The sequence below is a fragment of the Medicago truncatula genome, chromosome 1 (assembly GCF_003473485.1).
Source record: "Medicago truncatula cultivar Jemalong A17 chromosome 1, MtrunA17r5.0-ANR, whole genome shotgun sequence".
Lineage (NCBI taxonomy): Eukaryota > Viridiplantae > Streptophyta > Magnoliopsida > Fabales > Fabaceae > Medicago > Medicago truncatula.
This window is the reverse complement of record NC_053042.1, coordinates 7,761,368-7,774,334: the sequence shown is the minus strand read 5'-3', so window position 1 is coordinate 7,774,334 and position 12,967 is coordinate 7,761,368. Positions and strand designations below refer to the sequence as shown.

The 12,967-nt window shown below is 29.8% G+C and overlaps 1 protein-coding gene across 1 annotated transcript; it reads right to left on the bottom strand.

The window, feature by feature from the left end:
• Positions 1-3,560: 3,560 nt before the first annotated feature.
• On the bottom strand, positions 3,561-8,435 carry LOC120580139 (probable pre-mRNA-splicing factor ATP-dependent RNA helicase DEAH5). Its single transcript, XM_039833297.1, has 2 exons — positions 6,828-8,435; positions 3,561-3,916 (listed from the first exon to the last, which is right to left on the bottom strand). The coding sequence occupies exon 1, from the start codon at positions 8,295-8,297 to the stop codon at positions 7,464-7,466; it is 834 nt and encodes a 277-aa protein (XP_039689231.1). The 5' UTR covers positions 8,298-8,435; the 3' UTR covers positions 3,561-3,916; positions 6,828-7,463.
• Between the last annotated feature and the right edge of the window lie 4,532 nt (positions 8,436-12,967).

The window sequence follows — 12,967 nt, the reverse complement described above, 5'->3', positions numbered from 1 at the left end:
AAAAAAAAATGCATTGGGTAAAAGTCACTGATAGTATGTTGTTAAAACTTGATAAGTAACAAGACATAAATGAGAATATAAATGCACTGTGATGCATAGGCTTTTGTGAATATATGTTGGTAAAGATAGCATTTTTGTATTGGGTAAAAGCCACCGATTAGAAATATAGCATATATGTTGAGTAAGTTTAAGGTTTTGTGTCTAAACACAACTATGATATGATATTTACGGGCATATGTATAAGGATTTTTAGCATAGTCCAGGACCTTTTATTGTTATGCTTTTAACATTAAACGATTTTTTCTTTATTAAGTTGTTTATTGGTATGTAGCATTTTTGAGGATGTTGATCCACTTTCTTGTTTGTTGTTCAGAATATTGTTGCTGTTTTAGAGTTCGCATCATGTTTGAAGTTTAGTTTCTTTCTAAATGAGTAAAGATTAAGTTGAAGGTTGTGGCAAATGTGTCTGAATACGATTTTGTCTTGAAGGGAAGAGCAATTGGAGTTTAGAAGTAAAAGAATATTATGAATTTTGTTCAGAGCTAATTAAATTTTGTTGAATTTTTTGTCTCTGTTACTTGTATTAGATATTTTTCTTCGTATTTATGCAACCTTTAACTTTATATAATTTATGTCTATTATATGCATGCTTGTGTGAACTTTTATTTTAATTCAATATTTAATTTTAATATATATATATATATATATATATATATATATATATATATATATATATCAAATATCTATAAATTAATCTTTTTTTTATAATTTTTTTTTGAACGAGTTGAGCAACCGAACTGAACCTAACGAGCTGAACCGAACTGTCCGTGAACTTTAAACGAGTCGAACTCGAGCTGAAAAAATTGTTCGTATTGAACTCGAGTCGAACCAATTCTTATCGAGTCGAATCGAGCTCAGGCAGGTTCGATTCGACTCGACTCATTTCCAACCCTAATCCTAGGTAATGTTTCCTATCAAATTTGGGCATTGGGTAATCTAAATTTGGGTTTTTTTGGTGAAAAATGGTGTAGAAATCGTAACAAGTAGGTCTTAGCGAAATTGCACAGTGACAACATACCCAGTTACATGCTCTCGCGTCTTTTTCACATACTTCTGTTTCGCATTGGAGTTTGGTGTAAACATGAAAGTTTTAGATAATTTTGTTAGCTTTCGAATGACTTTGGTTTGACTTGAAAATGTTTTGTGGATTTTGAGTTATGATGAAAACACTCCAAATAGGTCCTTAGCGAAATTTCACAATGACAGCATACCCTATTTCATGTTCTCACGTCTTTTTCACATACTTCTGTTTCGAATTGAACTTTGGTGAAAACATGAAAGTTTTAGACTAGGTGGCATTTAGCCTGGGAACAGACGGTTCTTTCCCACCATGGGAAAGTGTCCTTTTCCCTGTCACCTGTCAGTTAGCAACCGGATTTGGCAAAAGAATAAAAACATTGAAATCAGTTTTTTAATATTATTTGTACTTTATGCACCAGTGGCGGAGCCAGGAAATTTATGGAGCCCGGGTAAAAAATTAATCGTAAATTCACATGTGACATAATATATAAACAGTCATAAATCGAAATATTTTTATTTTTTATTTTTTTCCTAAAAAATATCGAAATAAAAGAGGTTTATCATTTTGTCAACAAAAGTGCAATTTAAAATAGAGTTATTAATTGAAATTGACCACGTAATATACGTGAAGTCTGAAAATTGTCCATGTAATTAAATAACATGTATTCTGACCATGTAATTCGAGATTTTTATTATTTATTACATGTAATATACGCAAAGTCCAAAAAAGCAACCGAGAGATTGAATTTTTTCATGATTTCCTAGAGGTGAGTTAAGAACGTTAAAATATGGTTTTAACAAAAAAATTATAAATTTTCGACAAACGATAAATTAATTATGAATTTTTAAAGTGTCAAAAGCTTAAAAAAACAAAACAACAGAAATCTTGATCTATAAATTGAATTTTGAGCTGATTATTTGCAGAGACATCTATAAAAATACATAAAAAGGATCTGTAAAGTTTCATAGCATTTCGAAGCCGTTTAAATTTATTTTGATTTTTCAACTGAAACGTGCAAAATTGAAATTTTGTTCCGCGTAAGCGTATACTCACAAGCAAATTTAGTTCCCTAATTTTGTAGGCATGACTAGAACATGATAAGAACCTTCACAATGAAATTTTGTAATTTTTAAACGAGATACAAATTAATTATAAATTGTTTAAGAAATTCATAATTATGAGGGAATAAAAATTCATAATTAATTTATCCCTAGTCGAAGAAATTTAATTTTGTGTAAAGCTATATTTTAACGTGCTAAACATGTATGAAAAAAAATAGTGAAAAAACTCAACCTGTAGGTCATATTTTTAGACTACGCGTATATTATAGGGTGGTCAAAATTAAATAAGAAGAAATTCAAGTTACAATGCTAGAATATATGTTTTATATTTTATTGGATCATTTTTCAAATATAAAGTATATTACAGGGTAAATTTGAACAATTAACCCGTTAAAATAAGAGAGATGAACCCGTCAATAGTGTGGTAAATAAAATTGCAAGACCTGTGTGACAATTTTCAGATTGCCTCGATCGAGCCCGGACGACCGCCCGGGGTCGCCATACGGTAGAACCGCCACTGTTATGCACCACACCTCCCCATTTATTGTTGTCTGACCAGAAATTATCATCTTTTCCAAAACTTGTATAATCTCATTTTCTTCTTCTGTTCTCTCACCCATGAAGCCAAAGATTACCCATCAAAGTTTTCGTTTTCATCTGTTGTTTGAAGTTTTTAAGGCAAATTCGGAACTGAGTATATATCAATTTTTCATTTTTGGATGTGATTTGAAATGAGTATCAATTGATTTTGCAATTTAATGATGTACAGAACTGTGTTTGATCAATTTTGCTTTTTAGGATGAAATTTGAATTGGATTATGGTCGATATTCCTATGTTTTATCTCTCTGTCTTCTAATACTTTCTTCTCAAACATGCTCATATTTCTCACGTTTCTGTGCACGTGTAAGGTGTGGGATTAATTAGAGTGAGGTTGTTGTTGTGATTGGTCTGAATTTGTTTTCATATTTAGATTATGGGTTTCAATGCATTTTTTAGATTCACAATAGAAGCTTCAAAAGTGTATCGTTATGATGGTGTTTTTCACCCCTTTTGAGTTTTTTTTTTAGTCTCAGATTCAACCAAAAACACATGATATTTTATGATTTTGGTTTTTTTTTTTATTCTCATTTTCTGGATTTAAGTTTGATTGAGTATGCGATTTATAGTCATAGCCAATTTAAAACACACAAAAAAATGTTATTTAAAACTGTACCCAATATTTAAATTAATTAAATAAACACTCCAGAAAATATAAATCTGTAACCTATTAATGGCCATTTTTTTTTTATGTAACACAATAGTTAAAAATTTAATCTACTTTTCAAAATTTGTCAAAAAAAAAAAATCTACTTTTCAAAATTTATTAATTGCTTTCTTTCAAAAAAAATAAAATTAATTGCTTATCTAATGACTTTTCTAATTTAAATTAACATCAAAACATTTTAACAAAATAAAATGGTACAGGCTATTCCGAAATTCTTGGGTCTAACCAGCAAGCTCAAGTACAATAGATAAGGCCCATAATTTTTTACAAAAATCACCAATAATTCAAACAAATACAATATTGTTATTTAATATTGTGGTGGGCCCGAGATTTTTGTATCCCAATACCTTACAAAAAGTCACAACCCCTTAACAGGTGATGCATCTTAACCATCCGAATAAACTAATTTTTGTTCCCTTCCGATGCTAAACCCCACCTGATGTCTATCATCGGCCGAAATAGACACTCCATGCCAATTTCCTCTTGGCTGGTAGTACCTGCAACTTGATCTACATATACAACAAACATATGAGTATTAGTTCAATATTAAAACACTCAATTTAATTTATGTTTGTCATTTAGACCGTAAGTAAGATGCCATTAAACTAATAAAGAACGCACTTTAAACATAGCATATACTTCTAACTAATCATAATATCAAATTAAAATCCATCGCTATGAACTCTACAGTTTCTAATGCTTAGGCATGATCAAGGGATGTATTTTGCTTACTATTGCCTTTTGTCTTACTTATCTTTTATCAATGCAACTATCCTTTTAAGAAATTCATCTGTGCTATGTTTTAGTTTTAAACCAAATGGAACTGCTACTTTGAAATTGATTGACCATAAATATATCACATCTGCTATGGTTCATAATAAACTATATCAAACAGTTTTTTATTCATAATATGAACAACTACTTCTCAGCAATACCATTGTTATGAAAGAAAATTTAATTTATGTTTTGCATAGCAGCTCACCATTCAAATATATGTTCTTAGAAAAGTTGCATCAAGATTCTTAAAAACACTAGACACATGAGTTCCAAAACTGATAAGTTTTTGCACTATACAGGTTTATAAAAATACTGATGTTCAAAATTTCGAGTTATACAATATCATTTCTAAAGCAAACTTGATAGACTTAACTTATTATATCAATTAAACTGACATAATATACTTTTTAGAGGCTGTTGTGTTAAACATTAGCAGTTAGGCATCTGTGAAATATAAACATACTTAATCAGTTAGTATAAGTATGATATAAAAAGAGGGCATGTCAAATTCGAGTTTGATTATTTCTGGACTAAGATAGAAGCAGAAAAGGGCTTTGTAAAATGAAAAAGCTGACAAATCAATTATCATATTCATCCCTACATATCTGCACTAATATCTCTAACCATTAATATGTCCAATCTAAATCACTTCTAAGTTTTTATATATCAGATTATACAATCCTATAAGCTATTTAATTTAGGGTTAATAGTGTTTTTCACCCCTGTAATATAGGTCATTTCCGGTTTTCGCCCTTATAAAATTTTCGGTTTGATTTCTGTCCTTATAAATTTTTTTTTTTCCGGAATACCCCCCTCCTCCCTCCAACTCAGCAAATCAGCCTATGTGGCACTGACAAGGAATTTATTTTTCTTTTTTTCACTTGCCACGTGTATAATTCGTTTTTTTTTTTTAAATTGTGAAATTTTAATTTTAAAAAACTAAATTTTTGTTTTAATTGTTTTATTTTTTAAAATATTTGAAAATTAATTTAAAAAAAAAAAAATCAGATTTTTTTCCAAAAATTTAAAAATATTAAAAATATGATTTTTTAGAATTTTTAAAATTTTAGAAAATGATTTTTTTTTAGTTTTAATTTCAAAAATGATTTTATAAAAATCTAGAATAAAATTTTCGAAAATAAAATCTGAATTTTTAAAAAAATCTGTATCCAGATTATTAAAAATAAAATATTTTCCATAAAAAAAAATATGACTTTTTTTTTTAAATTTCGAATTTGTTTCTTCTAATTTAACTTTTTTTAAATTTTGAAAATTAAACTCCAGAATCTTTAAAAAAATTAATTTCGAAAAAAAATCGAATATTTTTTCTAATTTTTTCTTTTTCAATTTTTTGGAAAAAAATCTGAATATTTTTTTTATTTTTGAAAATTAATTTTCAAATATTTTAAAAAATAAAATCTGATGTAGATAATTAAAAAAAAAATTGAGTTTTTTAAAATTAAAATTTCACAATTAAAAAAAAAACGAATTATACACGTGGCAAGTGAAAAAAAAAAAGAAAAAAGAAAAATAAATTCCATGTCAGCGCCACATAGGCTGATTTGCTGAGTTGGAGGGAGGAGGGGGGTATTCTGGAAAAAAAAAATTTACAAGGACAGAAATCAAACCGAAAATTTAATAAGGGCGAAAACCAGAAATGACCTATATTACAGGGGTGAAAAACACTATTAACCCTTTAATTTAAAAAACCAATTTCATGTATCTCATTACTCAGAATCGAATCTGGCTGATATGAAAAATGGTTTTACACATTTAGCAAGATCTACAAACTGATTTAGTCTTTTCATATCTCAAACACATCCTAAACCTTTCCATATCCCTTAAAACATATCTAACTTAATAACTATATAAACTAAAAAAGAAGGCAGTGGTATTAACGGTTTCTTAAGACCAATTTTGGGAGATTTACAAACTCTTCATCTGCCTGGAGAGGTAAATCACTTCATCTTAATTTTCTTTTACTTAACCTTCTAAACAAACGTGTAGGAATATGGAGAGATTAACCTTCTTTTACTTAATCATTTCACATTCCAGTTTTCTTTTTACATGTTCATAAAATGTTTCAATCTACCTATTAAACTGAAGCAATAGTTTTCCAAATAAGCATATGTTATCTGCAGCTGTTAAAAGTTATTTGTTCCATATCTTATGGACACTTTTGAAAAGTGCAATTTTGGTTGGGAACAAAAATATATCATCTGCTGCAGAACATATAGACAAATCAGATATATTGGCAGAAAAAGGAGTATATCTTTATTCCTTATGGATTGCCTATAGAATATTAGAAACTGATCTTTCATTTGGCAAAACAGCATGCTCACTTTAGTGAGTTATACGATCAACATTTTCCATTATTACAATTAACCCTCTTAATTGGTCAGTTTGCTTTAAAAAAAATAAAAAAATTAAAACATCATTGCAAATAATGAAATCAGTTTTCATTAACTATATAATTTTTTTATCTACATTTTTATTTTAAATTCCTGTTTTACACATTTACATACTTAACTCTAATAAACACAGCTCTTTTCTTGAAAAACATGTATAACTATTTGATATAGATAGATAAACAAAATAATAAGGCAACGGTGGATAACTTCATAAAATAAAAGCAATAGTTACCTCAATAAGGCAAAACTTCGAGACTCTCCACAAATGGTTTAGCAAGGAACCGGTTGATACCGCCAGGACTATTGACGAGAGATGTTGTATTGGACTATTGGCAGCAAAATCAATAATTAAACAGTGCTGGTCTCTATTTCCGAATAATGGGATATCGAAAACGAGCCTAAAAGCCACTAGCAAAATATTGTTGTGGAAATGGATCGGTAGAAAACGGCGATGTGACACATGAGGCAGCATTATAGGTAGCGCGGTTACACATAATAGTCCTCAAATGTTATCCACAAGTTGATATATAGACAATGAGTTGAACGCCACATAAGAACAACACAACCTATTGCCTAAAGCGCATAAAAGTAAATGAGATTGATATTCTTCGTGAGGGAGTGGCATATACATGACTTCTGTTTCAAAGTTAAACGAAAGAATCTCGTCCTCATATTCTGGATCCATTGTAAATCTGAGAAAGTACACTACAGTTGAATCACCAAATAGAAATGTATGCTCCGGCACTACGTATCCACTCATCAGTTCTAAGGTGCCAAGGAATCAACTGTTTGGGTCTCCAAGCTTCATCATCAGCACCAACAGTGTAAACAACTACATGTGTACCATGGTTTTCTATCTCAACCAGACCTAATACAACTCCGGCTCACCAGAACCACCACCACGCCTCGTATCTCTTCCTCCCCTCCCTTTCTCATCACCACCATTCTCCTCCCTCCCACCTTCGTCCTCCTCATACTCATCTCTCCTTCGTCTCTCATACCAATCCCTATCCCTATCTCTATCATTCCCCCTTTTATCATCTCTTTCATATCGATCCCTATCTCTATCATCTCTTCTTTTATCATCTTTTTCATATCTATCTCTATCTCTAGCATTGCCTCTTGTATCATCTCTATCGCGCCTATCACCACGATCTCTATCACTCCCCCTTTTATCATCTCTTTCACGCCTATCTCTATCTCTATCATTCCCCCTTCTATCATATCTATCTCTATGTCTATCTCTTCTATCCCTATCTCTATAACCATCATCATCTTCCATTGGTGGCTTCTGTTTCTCTCTAGCTTCAATTTCAATCTCTTCTCTCAGCTTCTCAGCACGACCCCTATCATCTGAAATCGCCAAAGCCTTAAACTTCGTGTTCGAATTGGCATTCTCTTTCAGATTTTCTCTCTGCTTCTTAGGTTTTGGAGGAAGAATCGCATGAATTATAGTGAGAAGCGTTCTGACAAAATAATCGGGCATTTCAGCACCGTTTTCTTTCAATTTAGCGTCGAATTCTTCGACGGAGTTGGAAGAGTGACCTAAATCGGTGATGAATTCGGCGAGAACTTTGTCGCGGGTGCCGGTGTGAGATTCTAACTCGGTGCATACTTTGGATACGAGTGAAAGATACTCCAGTTTCTTCAATCCATCTTGTGGAATATCGGAACCCATCAGAGCGGTGGCAATGTGCGGCATTGCAAGTTGAGCGGTGGCAATCTGAAATCGGAAACAATGTCACGGTGGAAGGGTTAGGGTTTACGACAGTGAAGATTGTTCTGGAAACAAATTGATGTGCTATTTTGGGGTTATTTTTTATGCTGGTTTGAATATTGAGCTCCAAAATAATACTACGGGGTCACAATAATATTTATATAGGGTTAATAGTGTTTTTCACCCCTGTAATATAGGTCATTTTTGGTTTTCGTCCTTATTAAATTTTCGGTTTGATTTCTTTTCTTGTAAAAAAAAAATTTCCGGAATATCCCCATCCTCCCTCAAACTCAGCAAATCAGCCTATGTGGCGCTGACATGGAATTTTTTTTTTTTTTTTCACTTGCCACGTGTATAATTCGTTTTTTTTTTAATTGTGAAATTTTAATTTCGCTTTTTAATTTTAATTTTAAAAAACTCAATTTTTTTTAATTATCTACATCAGATTTTATTTTTTAAAATATTTGAAAATTAATTTTCAAAAATAAAAAAAATATTCAGATTTTTTTCCGAAAAATTTAAAAATTGAAAAAGAAAAAATTAGAAAAAATATTCGATTTTTTTTCGAAATTAATTTTTTTTAAAGATTCTGGAGTTTAATTTTCAAAATTAAAAAAAAGTTAAATTAGAAGAAACAAATTCGAAATTTAAAAAAAAAAGTCATATTTTTTTTTATGGAAAATATTTTATTTTTAATAATCTGGATACAGATTTTTTTAAAAATTCAGATTTTATTTTCGAAAATTTTATTCTAGATTTTTATAAAATCATTTTTGAAATTAAAATTAAAAAAAAATCATTTTCTAAAATTTTAAAAATTCTAAAAAATCATTTTTTTAATATTTGAATTTTTTTTAATATTTTTAAATTTTTGGAAAAAAATCTGAATTTTTTTTTTTTTTTTAAAATTAATTTGCAAATATTTTAAAAAATAAAACAATTAAAACAAAAATTTCACAATTTAAAAAAAAAACGAATTATACACGTGGCAAGTGAAAGAAGAAAAAAATAAAAAAAATAAATTCCTTGTCAGTGCCACATAGGCTGATTTGCTGAGTTGGAGGAAGGAGGGGGGTATTCCGGAAAAAAAAATAATTTACAAGGACAGAAATCAAACCGAAAATTTTATAAGGGCGAAAATCGAAAATGACCTATATTACAGGGGTGAAAAACACTATTAACCCTATTTATATATGTGTGGGAACTAATTTTTTTATTTTTTATTTTTGAAGGTGAAACTAAATCTTTTTGTTTTGATGAATATATGAATAGTATTAACGGCAATTTTGATCCTCTGGGTATCACAATCTTGTGATTTTGGCCCTCTACAAAAAACAATAACAAATCAGCTTTTTAAATTTACACTTTTTATACTTTTGACACTCCAGACCAATTTGACTGAGTCAATGCTTACATGACACCTATATCACTTCATTTATTAGGTTTAATTGCAGTTTTGACCCCATAAGTATCATAATGTTACGATTTTGGCCCCCTACAAAAAAATAGAAAGTGCAAAAAGGTCTGGGGCCAAAAGTGCAAAAAAGGGTAAACTTCGGGAGCTGATTTGTTCTTATTTTTAAAGGGAAATGTTAACGAGTGCCTCCGGGTCACTCTTTAAAACCTTTAAAAGGTAACTTTTTTTGAAAAGTTATATAATCAATGCATTGGAAATTGAAACATTTGACTTTTTTTTAAGAATATTTTCTCCTTTTGTAATGTTTAAAGAGTGCCACGAGGACACTCGTTAACAAGACCATTTTTTAAAAGGGGCAAATCACAAGATTGTGATACTAAGAGGGGCAAAACTGCAAATAAACCTATGAATTAAATCTTTTTTTTTACTTATAAAAAAACATAAATAAAAGAAAAAAATTATATCATCTGCAAATTTTCATAAATCAAGAAGTTAAAAGTAATTCTTTAAAAAAAATGCTGTTTTTAATAAAAAGAAAATTCATTTTTAGTTGTATTAACATATGCAATATTGCATATGATAGATAAACCAATAAAAAAAATGTTAATAACACAAAAAATATGATTATGCGAACAAAAAAGATAAATCTTCTAACAAACTTACAATGTTTATGTTAATAACACAAGACAACAAAGAACATAATTTTACAAACACATTTGTTAAATGATGAGAGGAAAATAAATAAAGTTCAACAAAAGTTGTTCCAAAAACGTTAAGAAATTTTTTTACAAAGGAACGTTAAATAGGTTATTAGCACCAACCTTAATTAATATTTAATTTTTATTAATCTATTATTGACTTAATATTAAACTTATAGGGCCAAACACAAGTGTGTATTATAATATTTTTCTAGAGAATTATTTTTCATATTTATTTCTTTGAAGGGAGAACTACTCTTTATATGATGATTATTAAATCAGAGAATTTAATTAATTTATGAAATATTATTGTGTTTTTGTTAGTACTAAAAGAATACAAATAATATATAAATTGAGCATATTTATTTGGAAAATATTTGATGGAATTCGTCGCGCGAGCTTATCTTAATTGACAGAGACATACATATTATATGCATAAGTTAAAATTCGAATCTTAGACACTCTATTTATTTACTTTTAAAAGGTAAATTTTTAACCAATAAACTGCTAAAGAAAATATTGTTGGAATTCTTTACGGTTGAATGTTTTGAAAATGCGTATATTTTCATGCAAACATAATAAAAATAAAACAATATGAAAAACGTGAAACAGTATTCTGAAACTTAAAAAAAAGCGTGGGTCCTCATTGGTTTGGTTGACAAGTCCAAACATGCTAGTCAACATGTTTCGGTGCACATAGAATAAAGTAAATGAGATAGATAATCATGTTTCGAATGCCGAGATCTACATTATCATTTCATGAATTGAAGGTAATTAATAAATATAATTCAATTTTTGAAAGAATGAGGTGTAAATCATATGCTTAGTGAAGGAGATGAAAAAATTTGATCATTTTGAGATGAAAATAGTAACTAATCATAAGAAAAAAAACCTATCAGGGAGATCTACATTACCCCCGATGAATTTGGGGTAGTTTAGTATGATTCGATTCTGAAAAGGAGATGGAGATCACATGTTAAACAAAGAAAATGAAGAAATTTGGCGCTCTTGAGATAAAAATAATATATGATTGTAAAGATAAAATGAAGAAAAATGATTTTTTTTTTATAAGGATAAATTATCCTCAATTCATCAAACGTAGAAAAAACAAAAAAGAATACCACTTCAGCCTTGCATTGCATGTTGGAGAATTACATATGTTTATTTACTTCAGCTCAACAATGAATACGTAGTGCGAGTGCGATACATACATATATGTAGATATGCAAATTTTTAAAAATTTAGGATATGATATAATTAATATAAATTAAGTATAATTAAAAATGATTTTTTTTATAAGTGTAAATTATCCTTTACAAGAAGGCTGTCATGGTTGAGCTAATTTTACCAGAATAACCAAGTCTAAAATCTTCACATCCAATGTATCGTCTACTTTTACTATGCCATCAGTGCCATCCACACCAATCAACTTGCCAGTGGAACCACGCAACTCCCCACCTATTATCTTTATTTTATCGGATTTTCTTGGCACTACAGCCTCCACTTCATTGGAAAGGGCCGATATTGTTTCACCATTTCCGCTAGACCCAAGAGCTACCCTATAAGAACCATCCTGGAGAAAACAATGCACGTGTCAATAATATCAATACGGGAAACGCAAACAATTGAAATGAATGATAACGAGAAAAGATAGTTTAATACATTAGCAACATAAAATAGTATTATCTGTTTGAAGATGTTAAATGAGACTTTGAATTACAATCACGGTTTGATATTGATGTATGATGATGAAATGAAAACTAAGCACTAATCTTTATTCGTACCGATTCTTTAAGCATAGAGAAGCAAGCATGGCAACAACAGAGAAATTTTAAAACCAAACCTAAACGTTATAGTACTAACATAAAACAAAGCTTCTAGGCCAACATACCGGAAGAACTTCTTTTATAACTCCAACAGACTCCTCTCTGGTCCTGTGTACATTGACCAATATGTCTGGCATAAACGAAGGCCCTTCATTGTCCCCACCTACAAAATGTTAAAACATTAACAAATGTATGTGGAAGAAATCACATGCCACTTCAAATCTTGCAGATAAATTGATGATCCAAACCACTTAGTGATTAAAGAAATAGATCCAGGAATATGCTTGGTAAGCGATAAGATAATCTCCGCATAAAACAACAAAACCACGGGTTATCCCATGATATACAACAAAAATGTTAAGGCAAACAATTGTCCTTATGTGGGTGTCTAATGCAAGATGTTCGCAACATGGGGGTAGTAGGAACATATGGTGTAGGCGCGCGAAAATCACCCGAATATAAATTTCTTCCGTCCCATATTGAGTATCACGTTGACAAAAGAATGTCCCAAAAATTAGTGTCACTTTATTATGTTCCCAATGCATTAATCATTATACTCTACCTGTAAATTAATAATACTGTGCACATAATAACTCCCATGTTCACTGTAATCCACCATACATTCATGGCAATGGTTAACGCCTAATTGTTAATAAGGATAGATAATACATTGGTAAAATTGTTACACTATTTCATTTATTTACAACTTTTTTA

Coding starts and splice junctions, on each gene's coding strand:
- LOC120580139 (XM_039833297.1), bottom strand. CDS start 8,297: ATGCCGCACATTGCCACCGCTCTGATGGGTTCCGATATTCCACAAGAT.